General features: G+C 40.2%; 1 protein-coding gene across 2 annotated transcripts in view; it reads left to right on the forward strand.

Moving 5' to 3' along the window:
- LOC122073051 (protein SABRE) overlaps nucleotides 1-17,746 on the forward strand; it is a 100,883-nt gene that overhangs the window by 18,612 nt on the left and 64,525 nt on the right. Inside the window, exons 4-5 of one of the 2 annotated variants that reach the window (XM_042637550.1) lie at nucleotides 561-826; nucleotides 5,841-6,060. In XM_042637550.1, the coding sequence (XP_042493484.1) occupies nucleotides 561-826; nucleotides 5,841-6,060 (486 nt within the window). Of the gene's footprint in view, nucleotides 1-560; nucleotides 827-5,840; nucleotides 6,061-17,746 lie in introns of those variants that run through there. The other variant, XM_042637551.1, reaches the window with a different exon arrangement.

Consider the following 17,746-nt stretch of genomic DNA (forward strand, 5'->3'; position numbering starts at 1 on the left):
TTTACGTTCTTGGTTGTGGCTACAACACTCTCAAATGACAACGGATTATGAGAATTTGTGCTTTGATGTGGTAACTGGAAAAACTCAGCACTGATACCAAATCGGATGGGACTTCTCTGGAAATTTATCCCACTTCTCATGGGATTGATCAGTCCTGTTTGATTTTTCAGACAGTATTTATTTTGTGGTCTGTATTGCCACGGTAGCTGACTGTACTTTGGTTCTGCTTAGATATATTTGCTCTCTTCCTCTTTGCCATTATAAATTTATGCTTCTATTGAAAAAAAAATCTCTTTACAGTGTAAGCAAAGGTTGATGAATCCTTTTTCTGGAAGAGGGGGTGGGCTTTATTTGAAGCCCTGTATTGCACTTCTTTTTGGATTATATGCTCTTTATCTCATCAATTTTGTCCTGTTAGTTAGGAAAGGAAGGTTATAAATATTGTATCTTGTCATTTTGTTATTTCAAGCATACATGCATTCATGTTTCTTTTTCCACTATACAATCTTAGGAGGCTCATTAATTGCCATGTCTTGTAATACTGTTTATCTTTGTCACAGACACCTGGAGCTTCTATTGAAGTTAAAGATTTAAGAGTTGACTTATCTAAAGATGGCGGGTCCAAGCCAACTTTGTTTGTCAAGCTGCATTTTCTTCCTTTGCTTGTTCACATGGGTGAACCACGGCTAAGTTATGACCAATCATCCAATTCTAATCAAGAAGGATATATTTCTGCTGCCCAAGCATCTTACACTATGATAGAGAGGGCCTCTGCACCTTTTGTCTGTGAGGAATTATCACTCTCTTGTGAATTTGGGCACGATAGGTGAGTTTTGAGCTCATTTTCTCGATTCTTATATGTAACCCGGACGCAAAACAAATTTCTATTGGGTCAACAAACTTCAAGATAGAGACAAATTTTCACCGTAACTACAACTTTGTACCGACTCTTTAAAGTTTAAAGAAGTTCCAAATTTTGAGAATTATTCTATTCTAATAAGAATATCCTTTCTTATCGATAGTGGGAAAGCTTTGATGATGAAGGAAAAGAGGATTGACAAAAAGGAGTATACCCCAGAAAAAAGAAACAAAATGCTACTACACCATGCTTGTACTGTCAACCCACATCAATTAGAGAGATTTTCTTTATCCAAAATAGAAGAAGGCAGTGATAAAAGCCATGAGGAATAAATAAGAAAAGACACCTGAAATTACATTTGGGATTCCTAAGCATCAAACACTTAATCCTTGTTTAGGGAGGAAGCATCAGGGGAGGGTCCAAACAACCTCAGTAAGCTCAGCATAGTATCTATGAGTAGGCAGCATATGCTTAAATTGTTAGTTGAAAGATGTGATACTGTTCCTTTGGCTGGGGCCATAATACTGAATTTTCCCTCGCCCAAGTGTCTAGAGGAAGGAGAGAGGTACAATTTGAGAACAATAGTCAAAGGCGCTACTGGAGTTGGTTTTCTTGGGGTTTTTACGTCCAATAGATGCTCTCTCTGCTTAACCACTTATGGAAGCCCTAAGAAACCACGAGATGAAACTGATGAAGGATTAAAGTAGGCCACCATCTATGTGGGCAATGGGCTTGAATATGTCAATCAATGGACAAGAGGCAAACAAGCTTTCCGATTTTATTAGAAAGCAGCGATAATGCAGTCAAAGGCCACGAATAGGCCTTTTTTGGATATTAGATGGGTATGGGCTTTTATATTGGGAATTGATTGGGAAAATTGACACGTGGGACTTGGTAGCTCTTCGACCACATAAGAAGCTTGTGGGATTCAAATGGATGTTTACAGTCAAACAAAAGGCGGATGGAATTGTGGACAAGTAAAAAGCTTGTTTAGTTGCCAAAGGATTTACTTGGACTTATTAGACGCTTTCCTCGTTTTCCAAGATGAATACCATTCGAGTCATTATCTCTTGTGTAGTTAACTTAGGTGGGAGCTACAACAACTCGATGTCAAAAAATGCCTTCCTCCGTGGTGAGCTTGAGGAAGAAGTGTACATGGATATCTCTTCAGGTTTTTCTGGCAAGGAGAGTTAAGGGAAGGTATGCAAACTAAAGCGGGCATTGTATGGGCTGAAGCGATCCCCTAGAGCATGGTTTGGTCGCGTTCACAAGGCTATGGTGTCAGTGGGATAAAGTAATGCTGATCATACTCTATTTATCAAGCGAGTTGGTGGTCATGTTACCATCCTCATTGTATATGTTGATGACATTGTCGTCACTGGGAGTGATCCTGCTGAAATAACTAAATTGAAGGCTTACCTAGGCAAGGAGTTAGAGATTAAAGATCTAGGTATGTTGCAATACTTCTTTGGTATTGAAGTGGCTCATTCTACTAGAGGTGTATTTCCTCTCAACGAAAGTACACTCTAGACCTTTCTGAGATTGGAATGTTAGAGTGCAAGCCAACTGATACTCGCCTTGAGGCCAATGCTCATCTCAATAGCAAAGATGGCGAACCAGTTGACAAGGATATACCAAAGACTAGTTGGGCGACTTATCTATTTGTCCCTTAATAGACCAGACATCGGCCATGTTGTTGGTTTGACGAGTTAGTAAATGCATGATCCATATTCTTCTCATAGGGAGGCAGTGTTTCATATCCTTCACTACTTGAATTCAGCTCTAGGAAAGGGCATTTTCTTCTTGCCTTCTGATCATATGCATATAGAGGCATATACTGATGCGGACTAGGCTGGTTCCCTTATGATTGAAGGTCCACATCAGGCTATTGTACCTTTGTTGGTGGCAACCTTGTCGCATGGCGTAGCAAGAAGTAGGCAGTGGTTGCTAGATCTAACATAAAAGTTGAGTTTTCTATCCATGGCAGATGGTATTTGTGAGTTACTTTGGCTTCAAGGTCTTCTTCAACATTTGGGTGTGCCTATTCAAGTGCCTATGCTGTTGTACTATGATAGCAAGTCAACTATTAGCGTTGCACATAACCTTGTTCAGCATGATCGCATGAAGCATGTAGAGACTGACATGCATTTTATCAAGGAGACGCTGGAGCAAGGTCTTATATGCATTCCTTTTGTAACGTCTGGTGATCAATTAGCAGATGTCCTAACGAAAGGTCTTAGTAGTAAGGTTTTTCATCCTATTTTGTGCAAGTTGGGCATGTGTGATATCCATGCACCAACTTGAGGGGGAGTGTTGTGATATGGGTATAAGGGTATCATTGTCCATAGGGGCATTATTGTACTTGTACTCATATCTTAACGCTTAGAAATGGAGGTGGGCTGGTGTCAGTTAGACACAAATCATTATTCCCAAAATAAACAATAAGTTTACCAACCAGCCATTGTCACTGATGATTGTCTGCAAACTCCTTACCACCACAGGTTGCAAGCTTCTGATGAAGATCCTTGGGATTATCAATGGTGCTCCATTTAAATATCCACCATCGTCATCACAAGAAACCTTAGTTTTTCATATTCTATCAACTAGGGTTTACACAAAAGTAAAACAGCATAGGTTGTTGCAAACCACAACAAATGAAGTCCCTACTGGGACTCTCAAACCAAGAAGATGGATCGAAACTGCGATTGTTCAATTCTCTGATACCATGTAACAGTTTTGGACATTGAACAACCAACAAAGATGAAGTAGAAAAAGAAGAGAGGAAGAGAGAACCGAGAGAGAAAAGAGAAATAGAAGGCAGAAAAAAGAGTGCAAACGATTGGAGAGAATTGTGCAACCTCCAATCGGTAGTTGTGTTATGTATTTATTATCAGAACTATATCAGAATTATGAGTCTACCCTCACTATTTATGTGACACACCCATAAGAGACATTAACATCCTAATAAGGAAAGACATTCCTAGTATGCTCTTATGATAGTAACTCTTAATAGGACCAAAGGCCCAACACATTTATAACCCAACCCAAGGCTTATTTCCACCAAAATAAGCCCACACTTGTGATTTATCTGCATCAGTATCTTATAAATTGAGGTTCCTATATGCCAAGTTACTAGAAAAATCCTGTTCTCTTGGACTGGCTTCTTTAAATGCACTTATCTGTGATAGGTAATGCTTGCTCATTTATTATTGCATTCTGGTTGTAGTGCACTTTGCTCTGCTTCTTAGGAGCACTCAGTTCCTTGCAAAGGTTTGAATGAAGAAATTGTCCGGATCCATTTTCAAAAAATTCAGCTAAATGCTTTGCGGGTAAGCTGCAAACCTGATGCATCCACACTCATTTTTCCGGTTTTGTACAGGCAGTATGAAAAGTAGAGGTGGATTTTGATGTCATAGCAAACACTACGAGAAAATGATGGATAATATCAAGTCTGGATCTTCATGGGCTGTGGGAAATAGTGGTGTGTTGTGGAAGAATTCTACCACTGCTGGATAATTTACGGAAAGCTAGGCTACAAGAGAACAACACTAACACCCCTACAGAAAATCAGGATCGCAGTGAATTAACACAGAACATTGGGACATAATTAGCAACTTAGGATTAAAAGAAAAGAAAAGGATAGGAACATGGTTCAAGAACTCGCTGAGATCTCAGTATTTTATCGGTTTTGGGAGATCTTGAGATGAGAGGTAAGGCGATACAAAAATAATGCATAATCTCGTATGAGATTTTAATATCTCGCCGAAATTTTGCCCCAATTTCTCTTTTTTCATGGTATCTCAGTTGAAACCACCTAACCCATGTAGTATATATACTCTATTTTGATGAAACTGGGTCGAAATTTCGACCTAGTCTTGGTGAAGCAAAGTCTGCAGGATTTGGTATTTGGTGCTAGTTTTTGACAGCTTATTTAAGTTGTGAATAATTCGATGCCTTTTAATTCCTAATGCTTATTTAAATTGTATAGCTTGAATTATATCATTTATATGTGTTCTAATAGTACTTAAAAATGTGTGGAATATCCTACGGTAGAGATCGTATACAGGTAAGCGTAAACTACCAACATATGGTCTGAAGTCAAAGTACCATTTTGGGCTTGATTTTTTCAAATCTGATGTTTCCACTCTGCTGGATGACTAGTTTCAGGATCTAACTTGGCGATATGGGTACCAAAATCCTACCCGAGACTTGCTATAAAAAAATAAATGGTTTCAGCAAGGTGTTGCCAAATCTCGGTTGAGACCTAATCCTTGGACCATTGATAGGAAGAAGAGGAGGATAGAGAAGGGTCTCTCATCCACGGCCTCTCACTGTATTTTGATCGCTCACCGATACTCTCACCTGACTCACCATACTCTCTCAATCATCTCACCTGACTCACCATACTCTCTCAATGAGCAACTGACTCTTACAGGCACACAAAACAAGAAGCTATGTTTTCTTTTCTCAAACTTAAATTGTTGGCTAGGCTGTCATCTTTGTATGGGTCACAAAATAGAAATTTTTTGCTGCCAAGTAGCTTACAACCAAAATAGAAACTTCCCATAAATTCTAGTTGCAAATAGATCAAAATAGAAACTCCTATTATAGAGAACAAAAGTACAAAACAAAATAGTAGCAAACTGAAATTAGAAACTACCTGAGATTCTATTACAATGAAATAAATGTACTATCTAAAACTGAAAATAGAAACTAAACAATGGTAGCATCAGGATCGAATCTTTCTCCAATTGATATCTCCAATGGGCCCACAAGATCTTTTAGAAGGCATTCCCACACAAAGCAAATAAAGGCTGTTCACGTGAACAGTGTTCTGGTCTTTTCTTCTTCATGCTTTGAGTTTGATCTACATCATTGGAAACTTAGATTTTCATCATTAATGTATGCTGGTCTATGAAAAACGTTTTATTTTTAGTGGACTTTTGTGTTCTGAAATCTAAAACATGTTCTTTGGTCACAGGGAAATAGGTGTTGTTATCAAGAATGTGGATATTGCAAGTGGAGAAGTCGTCATAAACCTAAATGAGGAATTCTTTCTCAAAAAGAAGACTTCAGAAACCTTTCCTCAGGATGATGTAGTTGGAGAGAAAACTTTGGACTCTGGCATAGCTAAAAAGTTGCAAAAGAAGCAAAATGCACTTATGTCTCTTAAGAAATACACTTCTGTGTTTCCAGAAAAGGTTAGTGGGCTTTAATACAGTATTTAATGGGAAATTTATTAGGCATATTAAAAAAGAAGGAATATTGTGGAGCACTTGTCTGGTCTCTTGCCCTCCTCTTCACCTCTTATCTTTCTTGAATCTTGACCTTTCTGGTGGTTTCACTATGAAACTATCATCATTTAGCTGCTGCTGATTTTTTCATTTAGGATTTTGTAGTCCTAAAAGCTGATAAACTTTCTATTACTACTATTTTCTCGCCAAGAGGAATCTCTGTATTGACCCAATATGCATGATCTTGGTATTTTGATTATGAAACCTATTTTAGATGAGTATGAGCTTACCTTTTTCTCTGGTTACATCTATTGTAATTCTATTGGTTGAATACCATGTGTGGAGTAAATTTCTCAGGCTCTATGAAATAAAGTTGCCATCTTTTAACAATTACCAGAAAATGTTGCCGTATTTAACAAAAATAACAGAAGTTGCTGTGTAACTGTTCCCTATGTGTGGGTTTATCAGGGGGACTTATGCATTCGTCTGGTTGAAGTAGTTGAGAACTAAGATGTAAATCAAACCGGCCAAAACTCAATATTGGTCTGGGACCAACTGGGACTGTCAATAGCCTCAATACAAAATTGTTGTTTCTTGTGAGAAACCAATTCTAGTGGAAATAAAGGTGAACAATTTGAATAGACATTGTTTAGTTGGAGGGCAGGGTTTAATGGGGAGATAATTTATTAGGTTACCATATTTCACTGTTTCTTATAGAGCAATAAGCCAATTATTTATTTATTTATTTATTTATTTTTTATTGTTACAGTATTAATTACTTGAAACCAGAACACTAAACCTGAAAAAGAGAGAAGAAGAGAAGAGGAGAAGAGAAGAAGGAAGGAGAGAATACGGTAGTCCAAAAACAGAGCACAACCTGTGATCAGTCTAGAATGAGACTGATCGCAGGTTATACTGTTATATTAATAGCCGTAATCAGCAAAAAGCAAAGTACATAACTGCCCCTCCATAAGGTTAAAACCCTAGGACAATAATAGGGGCCCGATAGGAACAAAAGGCCCCTATCGGACCCTGAAGTTAGTGTTAATCCCGATAAACCCCAACACTCCCCCTCAAGCTGGAGCATACACATCACCCATGCTCAACTTGGTACAACCATTGCGAAATGTGGGGGCAAACAAAGACTTAGTGAACATGTCAGCCAACTGATCCGAGGAAGGAACAAACGGAGTCTCAATAAGCTTCTTCTAAACAGCAGCATGAACAAAATGGCAGTCCACTTCTATGTGTTTGGTCCTCTCATGGAAGACCGGATTACTAGCATTATAAACCGCAGCTTGGTTGTCACAATACATTTTCATAGGCTTGATCATTGGAAACCCCATCTCTAGGAGTAACGATTGCAGCCACATCAACTCTGCAGTGGTATGAGCCATAGCTCTGTATTCGGCCTCTACTCTGGACCTAGCAATAGTAGTCTGCTTCTTGTTGTGCCATGTAATAAGATTACCTCCAACGAAAGTACAGTATCCGGTAGTAGATCTCTAATCACAAGCAGAACCAGCCCAATCAGCATCAGAGTAGCCAATTAGTTCCATATGCCTATTAGGTCGATAAACTAACCCTTTCCTAGGGGCACCTTTTAGGTAACGAAGAACACGAACAACAACATCCCAATGAGATTTTTGAGGAGACTGCATAAACTGACTAAGAACTCCAACAACATAAGGTCTATAAGAATATCAACAGGTAAATCAACTTGCCAATCAAGCTTCTGTATTGATGCACATCCTGGAGGGGTTCACCATCATCCACAGCAAACTTTTGGTGAGGATCTATAGGAATATCAACAGGTCTGGATGCAAGCATCCCAGTATCAGATAAGAGATCCACCACATACTTCCTTTAAGACAGACTAATACCTTTCTTGCAGCGGATTACCTCAATCCCAAGGAAATAATGAAGTTGTCCTAGATCTTTTGTCTGAAAATGATGCTGGAGATGATTTTTTACTTCAGAAATTCTTGCCTCATCATTACTAGGTAGAATAATGTCATCAACATATACAATCAGGACAACAAGTTTATCCCCTCTGCGACGAACAAACACAGAATGATCAGAATAACACTGAGAAAAACTACAAGTAACTATGGTATCACTGAACTTGTCAAACCATGCTTGAGGAGACTGTTTCAGCCCATATATAGCCTTGTGTAGATGACACACACGACCTGTGCTCTCCCCCTGAGCAACATACCCCGGAGGTTGCTCCATATACACCTCTTCCTGTAGATCACCATACAGGAAGGCATTCTTGATGTCCAACTGGAATAAGGCCAATCAAAGTTGACAACAAGAGAAATAAGAAGACGAACAAAATTCAGTCTAGCAACCTGGGAGAAGGTCTCAAAGTAATCAACACCATATATATGAGTATATCCCTTGGCAACCAGACGGGCCTTCAACTGGTCAACAGAGCCATCATAATGATACTTAACAGTTTACACCCAATGACACTTCACCAGGTCCTTACCAGGAGGTAAATCTACTAGGCTCCAGGTACGACACCTCAAAAGAGCATCCATTTCTACATCTATGGCAGCCTTCCATCTAGGGAATATGGAGGGCCTCAGTATGAGTATGGGGAATAGGAGTGGTGGAAATGGATAGGGCAAGATCATGGATAGGAGAGGGAAGATGAGATAAAGACACAAAATTATCCATAGGATACACAACCATAGATTTGTGAGTGCAAGAATGAGTACCTTTCTTGTGCGCAATTGGTAAGTCATCAGACGGAGGAGGAAGAGGAGCTTCACCTGAGGAAGCCGGCAGTGGAAGGAGTGAAGCATTTGGAGTAATTACCTCGCCATATGGCTATCCACTCTTCCTACATTGATAAACCTGGAGAGGGGGGGTCACTGGCATCAGGGGCAGTAGGGAAGGGAATAAGGGAGGGTATGGGTGGAGGAGGTGGAGAAGACCACTCTACACTAAATGAGGACACTGGAGGGTAGAATGAAGTACCTTAAAAAAAGGTCACATCAGCACTGACAAAGTTCCTGTGTGTAATAGGGTTATAGCACTTATACCCTTTTTGAGTATGAGAATAGCTTAAAAAACCACATTTAGTAGACTTAGGAGACAACTTATCAATCTGCATGTGCAAGTTATGAACAAAGCACACACCCAAAAACCCGAGGAGGAACAGGAAAACTTGGTAAATTAGGAAACATAACAGAGAAGGGAGATTTATCGGACAAAACAGAGGATGGCATTCGGTTAATCAAATGACATGCAGTGAGAACACCATCACACCAAAAATATTTAGGAACATGCATGTGCAACATCATGGCTCTGGCAACCTCAAGGAGGTGCCGATTTTTGCGCTCGGCTACTCCATTTTGCTATGGAGTATAAGCACAACTAGTTTGGTGGATCATCCCATGAGTATCACAAAAATCAGCAATATCAGTTTGAGCATCTTCTAAAGCATTATCAGAACAAAAATTTTTAACAGGAATGCCAAACTGAGTCTTTATTTCATTATGGAACTTTTTGAATACATGTAAAAATTCAGACCGGTCCTTAAATATGTAAAGCCATGTAAGGCGGGAATGATCATCCACAAATATCACAAAATACCGAAACCCAAATCTATTACTGACTCGGCAAGGGCCCCATACATCAGAATGGACTAAAGAAAATAAAGACGGACTACGAGACACAGAGCGAGATGGGAAAGACACACGGTGATGTTTTCCCAAATCACAAGCCTAACACTCTAACCTAGGAGTAGACTTAAAACTAGGAAATAAAAGCTGTAACCTAGAAAGCGACAAATGACTTAAATGACAATGCCATTAAAAAGGAGTAATGTCCCCAACAGCCGTAGCAGCAGCAGAAGAGGTAGGACAGCCGCTGTTGAGGTAATACAATCCATTCTTTTCACCCCCTCCACCAATCGTCTTCTTCGTGTGAAGATCATGAAAGACGCAGTAAGAAGGAAAGAATGTTACTAAGCAATGTAACGAATTAGTTAATTAACTCACAGACAGAAGACTTAATGGAAATTGAGGAACATGTAAGATAGAAGATAGGTTTATGGATGGGGTAGGTGAAATAGAACCATGTCCAAGAACCAGTGTAGAAGCACCATTAGCAAGGATTACAAAATTCGAACTAGAACTAGTAGAAAAACTCTGGAAAAGAGATGACTTACTAGTCATATGGGTAGAAGCACCTGAATCAATGATCCAGAGTGTAGATGTAGTAGTAAAGAGGGCTGAGGTACCTGTGTTGGCTAGGGTAGCAGCGGATGTAGACGCACCATTGGATGTATTAGAGGATGCCTCAAGAGTGTGCAAGCGTCGGAGCAACTGATTGATGTCATCGCGCAGACTAGTAGAGGAGTCTTCTAAGGAAGGTGTTGGCTTAGTAGCAACCGGAGACACTGTGTCAGTACTATCATCCGACACTGCATGGTTGGCCAACTGGGTTGCCCATTCTGGCTTGCCATGCTTGGCCCAACAAGTCTCAACTGTATGATTAGGCTTCTCATAGTATGTGTAATGTCGAGTAGCACGATCAGATGTTTGTCCAGTAGAACCCCTACTAGTAGAGCCCCGTCCAACCCCACGACCGTGACCACGGCCACGGTTAGCAACAAAAGCACAATTGTCTTTGGAAGACTGATCAGGCTTGGTGGAGGAGGTGATACGCTGCAACCGAGAATAGGCATCATTCAAAGTAGGAACCGTGTCACCCGCAAGTAAGTGAACCTTCATAGCCTTCAGATCATTATTTAGACCAGCCAAGAACTTGGAGACAAAAAATTCATTACGCTGAGCCTTCAGCTTGTCAATATCAGTGGTCAAGGATTAGAAAACATTGAGTTCTTCCACCATTCCCCTGAAAGTACTGTAATACTCTGAAAGAGATTTGTTAGACTGGCGAAACTGAAACAACTTCTCATAAATATCATAAATCCTTGTCATGTTCTTTTCCTGAGAGTAGGTTTCTCGCAAGTCATCCCATATTCCCTTTGCAGACTTGCAGTAGAATGGAACATGACATTGGCAGCTACATCAGGTTCCATACTGTTCCATAACCAGATCAAAATAAGAGCATTCTCCTTCAGCCAGTTGTCATAACCAGTGTCAGATGATAAAGGTCGATCAGAATTGGTATACTTGAGTTTACCCTTGGCCATCAGATACACTTTAACCGATTGAGCCCACAGAAGGTAGCTGGAATTACCCTTGAGCTTGACGGAGGTAATTTGGACATTAATGTTGTCCGAGGTAGAAGAGACAGTAGTAGGGGTAGTAGTAGTAGGGTTAGTAGTAGCCAAGTCTTTGATCTCAGCCATGAGAATTGACTAATAATGATCTCCCACCAAGTAGAAATGAACAACCAGCAGCAGTGAGCAATCGGACCTTAAGAAGAACCAGAAAAAAAATTGAACTGATAGGGGCTGCTTGTAGGAAGGGCCGTGATGCATATTAATTACCAAAATAGGTTTGTTTTATTAGGAATAAGCTTAGGGTTGGGTTCCATACATGTTGGGCATTTGATCCCATGTGTTTTGAGTGTAATAGACCACTTTTATCGGTCTAAAGGGGGGGTCTAAGATTGAGTACGGGATTACTAGTAAGTTTCCATTTTCATTAGTTTCCTTTTTAGTTGGGCTTGATTTGAGTTATATTTGTTTCTTTAGGAGTCAAGTTGTTAATTGAGTCAAGTCATTAGTAGTTAGTTTCCTTTTTCAACTAGTTTCTAATTTCAGTTTTTAGTAACTATTGTATTAGGAGAATATTTGGTTTCCTTTTAAAGAACCTTCTATTTTGTATTTCCCTCACCCATTAACATTATAAATAAAGAAGAGGAGGCTCCTAAAAGCTTAGATGATTTTGAAAATAAATTAATGGCTGTTGCTATTGTCTTCTTCATGAAGAGTTGTCTTGTGTTTGATCAAGGCTGAAGGAATTGGTGTTTGATCCAATTGACTCTTTGTGGTGTGAAGCCCAAGAGGTTCCTTTCAAGTGTTTTATTCTTCTCTTTTCAAGCTTTATTATGAAGGTTCTACTGCTGCTAAACAAATCAGTCTGCTGTGGATTATTGTGGAGGTTATGTGGTTGTTCTTAGATTAAAAGATCCTGAAGCTGAGACTTGGTTAGACCCCTATCCTAGTCTACATTAGGCCGACCTTGATGAGAGCAGCAAGGGGAGGCTTCAAAGGCCTAGTAGAGTATGTTGAAGTGTAGTAAAACAGCAGCACATCAAACCGTGAAGTAGTAGAGCTCCACACATAGGGCAGCAGCTAAAAAACCAAAACACATAGGGGCGGCAGCCATTAAAAACCTGTAGAATAGTATATCGGCTTCAGCAGTTCCAGAGAGTGAGGGCTGAATCCATATAACAACAGTAGGAGGGCCTGATTATGTTTCTATCATGAAATCAGGCCAAACAATTACAGTAGGAGCAGCAATAGGTGGCTGCGCACCAAAGAGAAGTAGCGCAGGGTTGAAATCAGCAGCGATAGGTTTGTTTGGACCAATCGATTTGATTAAACCTGCTCTGATACCATGTTACAGTATTAATTACTCGAAACCAGAACACTAAACCAGAAAAAGAGAGAAGAAGAGAAGAGGAGAAGAGAAGGAAGGAGAGAACACGGTAGTCCCAAAAACAGAGCACAACCTGTGATCAGTCCAGAATGAGACTGATCGCAGGTTATACTGTTATATTAATAGCCGTAATCAGCAAAAATCAAAGTACATAACTGCCCCTCCATAAGGTTAAAACCCTAGGACAATAATAGGGGCCTGATAGGACCAAAAGGCCCCTATCGGACCCTGAAGTTAGCACTAATCCCTTAGCGGGATTAGCTTCAACCTCAACATTTATTATTTTCTTTTTTAAGAATAAAAAGTTCATTACTGAAAGGAAAGGAAAACAGGGACTCCCCAAGAAAGGGGGAGAGGAACAAACAATATAAGAAACAAAACCCAGCCCTCACGGGGTTTGAGGGACAATGGCTGCATCATAGAATGGGGAAGCCCTAAGAATCAACAATGAGTCTATTTCTAGGGTAGTTGGAACATTGGATGGGCCAGAAATAATTTACTTTTGACATCAAAGAGAATGAAATCCCAAAACTGCTGAAAGGATTTAGACTTAGAGGTCCACCTTTGGAAATAGAGTCATAAAAAAGGAAAGAAAAATAAACCCAATCAACCCAAATACTTATCTTGGCCGCTAACTTCTAAACGCGCTTGAGGATATCCACAAAGTTGACATCTTTGATTCTTCTTGAACCTAATGGGGTGAAGGAATCTAGAGGTGTCTTAGACTTTTCAAAGAAAGGCACATATGAGGGACTCCAATTTCATTATGGTAGACTGGGGCAGCCCAAAATGCCAGGCTAATAAATATAAGAGGACTGAAGGACTGATCTCATCAATTCATGACGATCGACATCAGGGAAGCGACCTTCCAAAGCTGAAGCATCTTATGCAAGAGATCTACGATAGGAGTACAATGGTGGGCAGTCGAGCTGAAGGGGATCAATGGCAAACCCATATACTTTATTGGAAGACGGCCCAATGAGAAGACAGTCTTCTCTTTCAAACAATAGTTATTAATCTCAGAGACCCCAACCAAGAACAAGAGATTCAAATGATGGATGCCAGCCTTAGAAAAGATCATGAAGTCATTAATGAAGGTTAGATGGGAAAGCTTGAAAGCTTCCATTTAAGAGTGGGAGAAATAAGCTGCTTGTCCGTACTAGATTGGATAATTCTGGAAGGAACTTCAATGGCTAAAGTGAATCTGTAGGGGGAAAGGGGACAAGACAACTTTAGTATGATGCTAGCAATAAAGGAATTCATCGATCACATAACACTCTGGATGCACTTGTCCACTTCATACATCTTATTTTAATTCTTTGTGAAATGCCATCCTTTATATCACCTTCTTTATTTATGATTGAGCCCAGATACCTAAAATAATCACTTTGTGAAACCTCCTTCTCACCACCTCATTATCTATCTTCATGTAACTAAAGTTACACACCATATACTCCATCTTCATTTCTACTTATCTTAAACCTTTTGATTCCAAGGTTAATCTCCATAACTCCAACTTGGCATTAATCCTTGCTTTTGTCTCATCCACCAAAACAATAACATCAGCGAAAGCATGCACCAAGGAACCTTATCTTGAATATCTCTGGTTAATTCATCCATGATAAGCACAAACAAAGAGGGGCTTAAAGTTAATCCTTGATGTAACCCATTTTTTATTTGGGAATTCACTACCTTCTTCATGGATAATTTTTTATGCTTCAATTTTTTAAACATCAGTTTGATTGTAGATTTTGAATCACTTTCTATGAATGATTCAAATCCCCAAGTCTAAGAAATGAAAGGGAGATCGATTGTGTAGCTATGCATCAAATTTTGGAAACTTAAAGTACAACTAGAGAGAACATGCCTTGTTTCGAAAGTGAAATAGGTTTTGTAGTTGCGTATCTTAAGTATCGGTATGTATTGGTTGAGTATCGATGTGTATCGTTTTTAGGATACACTGCATACATTGGTCCATATTGTATCGGTATCTATCGATACAGACAAATTGATGTAGATGCACATTATGGAAGGAAATATGAGAAGAAGGGTCCAACCTTAGTCCACCTGAGTGGCTAGGGTCCAGCCAAGAAGCCAGCCGAACCCCTACTTGGTCCACCTGAGTGGCTAAGTACAAATAAGGGCCAATTGGGCCCGTCGGCTAGGGGAATAATTAGTAGTTGTTTTTAATTAATTAGTGGGCCATTGGGCCCATCGAGTTGAGTAAGTGGTATGTCGAGTCCAAATTGTCTTAGGACTCTATTTGTTTTCCACATAGGTTTATTATTCCTAGTCCAATTTTGAATTTCTAGTTGTAGTAGGAGTGTCTAGTCCTATTGGAAAACTAACTCCTAGTTGAAGTAGGAGTGTCTAGTCCTATTGGGAAACTAGCTCCTAGTAGTAGTCTGATTGCTATTATGCCTTCTATAAATAGAGGAGCCTATGTACTCATAATTTCAGATTTGAATAAAGAATAATTGCAGCCAATTGCTTAGAACAGCCGGGATAGCTGTGGGTGAGAAGCCCGGGCTGAGACAGCCGCTCCTCCCCCACTTTTCCCTTTGTTTCTTCTTGTTTAAAGCTTTCTGTTTTATCCTAAAGTTACTGCTGTTGAAGTATACGACTATTGTGAGTTTTCAGAAGTTCAGATCTGTCTAAGTTACAAACCAAAATTGATTCTCTCTCCTGGAGCCTGCGATTATTTCTCCTAGGTCAGAAAATCAAGAAAGCTTGTAACTTCACAACCAGCCTTCAGAATCCTCTCAACTTTGGGAGTTTTTGTACACTCCCTAGGGACTATCTACGCCTAAGAGTGCAGCTCAATCGGACTCCTACAGACCTGGCCTTACCTCTCTCTCTCCAGCTCAATAGCAGGTCTTTCTCTCTCTTATCGGGTTGGGTTTTGGGCTGATTTTGCTCCTGCATTGGTATTGTATCATTGGGGGTTTATTTGATGGTCTTATTTCTTTGTTTTCTGCTCTTATTTGTATTGTTTGGGGTTATAAATTGCTGGGGTAGTTTCTTGTAATCTACTACTGCATTAAGTGGTATCAGAGCTATGGCTCAGACAGAAGAACCCCAACCCGCCCTTCAAGATGTGATGAAAGCAATCCAAGCCTTGTCTACGAGGTTGGATGGACATGACCAACAGTTGGCTGACCTAAAAGAGAGTATTGCTGCCCACTCTAACACCCAACCAACTGTTGCCCAAACTAATGTTCAACCTGTTAATTGCATTGGTAATATTCCCAGAAGAGTCACTATGCAACCTAGAAGGAATGTCCTAGCTCAGAATGATTAGTATGATGAGTATGACAATCAACTTTATCAGCTTGACGATATGTACAAGGTCAAGTTAAAATTGAAAGAGTACAATGGGAGGAATGATCCCCTCTACTACCAGGACTGGGTAATTTCATTTGATGACTACTTCCGGTGATACCGTATGCCTGAAGAAAGGAAAGTCCAATTAGTTGTCACTAAGTTAACTGGTGGAGCTAAGGATTGGTGGAGGAATGAAGAGAATAGGCTGATCCGCAGTCGTCAGATACCTCACAATTGGGAAGACTTGAAATTTATTCTTAACGATAGATTCTTCCCACCCACCTACCGACGTCGGCTCTACGACATGCTGAATACTTTCAGGCAAGGTACTATGGCTGTAGGAGATTATATTGATCATTTTAATGAACTGCTTTCACGAACAGGTGCCCATAAAGAAGATGAAGAACTGCTCATATCCCGTTTCAAACTGGGGTTAAGGTATGATATTCGTGAGAAGCTTGGTATGATCGAGATACCCTCCTTAAGTACATGTTTTGACAAATCACTAGAAGCAGAGGATCTGATCAAAACAACCTCCAGAAGGTACATTCAGCCAACTGACAACAAAAAGCCTTATGTACCAACCAAACCCACTAGATTTCCTACCCGAGCTCCACAAGATACACATGATAAGGGGAAGGCTCCAATGGGAAGGGAGAGTGGATCTGTGACATGCTGCAGTTGTGGAAAGACTGGACACACGGCAAAATTCTGCCCTAAACGGGGACGATCCAACTTTGTCATCAGTGCCATCGAATCCAATCCGGATTTACAAATCCACGAACCTCAGGATGATGATTGGACTGTTAATGTTGCAGTTGAAGGAGAGGAGGATGAACTGGAAGATGAGCTTGCACCAGAGCATGATGATCCTCATGCTTATGTCAATGTGGTTGCAAGAATCCTAGTGTCTAAAACTAAGGGTGAAGGCTGGAGGAGGCACAATATCTTCTACACCTTAATGTCTAGTGGACCTCTCAAAGCTCAAGTGATTGTGGACAGTGGAAGTTGTGTGAATGTGGTATCTCAGGCCTTTGTCATTGATGGAAAGCTTAAGACTGAATCTCATCCACAGCCATACAAGGTATCTCTTCTAGACAACAACACTATGGCTGTAACTTAATGGTGTTCAGTCCCATTGAAGGTCTCAGATTATGAAGAAAGCGTATGGTGTGATGTCATCCCCATGGTCCTCACTGATGTATTACTTGGAAGGCGTTGGTTATATGACAACAATGTGCTAGTGGGAGGTACTAAGAACCAATGCATCTTCGATCACAAAGGCAAACCATTCATTCTAAACCCACTCAACATACCGCAGGTAAAAGACAAGTTAAGGGCTGCCCAACTAAGGAGATAACACGTCTTAAAGAATGTTGCTAAGACCTCTTCCAAAACAACTACTGAGCAAAAGAAGCAACCATGCAAAGAAAATTTCAGCAAGAAAAACACTGTGGACAACAAGCTATGCGTGCTGCCCCATAGAGAATTCCTGACCATTAGTGAAGAAACCAGCCTAATCATAGCTCTTGTTACCAAGGCTGTTGAACCAGTGATAGAGGTAAAACATCCCCCACAAATCAAACAATTACTTGCTGATTTTTCAGATTTGGTGCAAGAGGAATTGCCTAATAAACTACCATCGATGAGGGATATTCAGCATGCCATTGACCTTGTGCCTAGGTTAGTACTCCCTCATCTGCCCACTTACTGTCTCAGTCCTATAGAGCATGCCGAGC

This window comes from Macadamia integrifolia, chromosome 3 (genome assembly GCF_013358625.1).
Source record: "Macadamia integrifolia cultivar HAES 741 chromosome 3, SCU_Mint_v3, whole genome shotgun sequence".
Taxonomy (NCBI): Eukaryota; Viridiplantae; Streptophyta; class Magnoliopsida; order Proteales; family Proteaceae; genus Macadamia; species Macadamia integrifolia.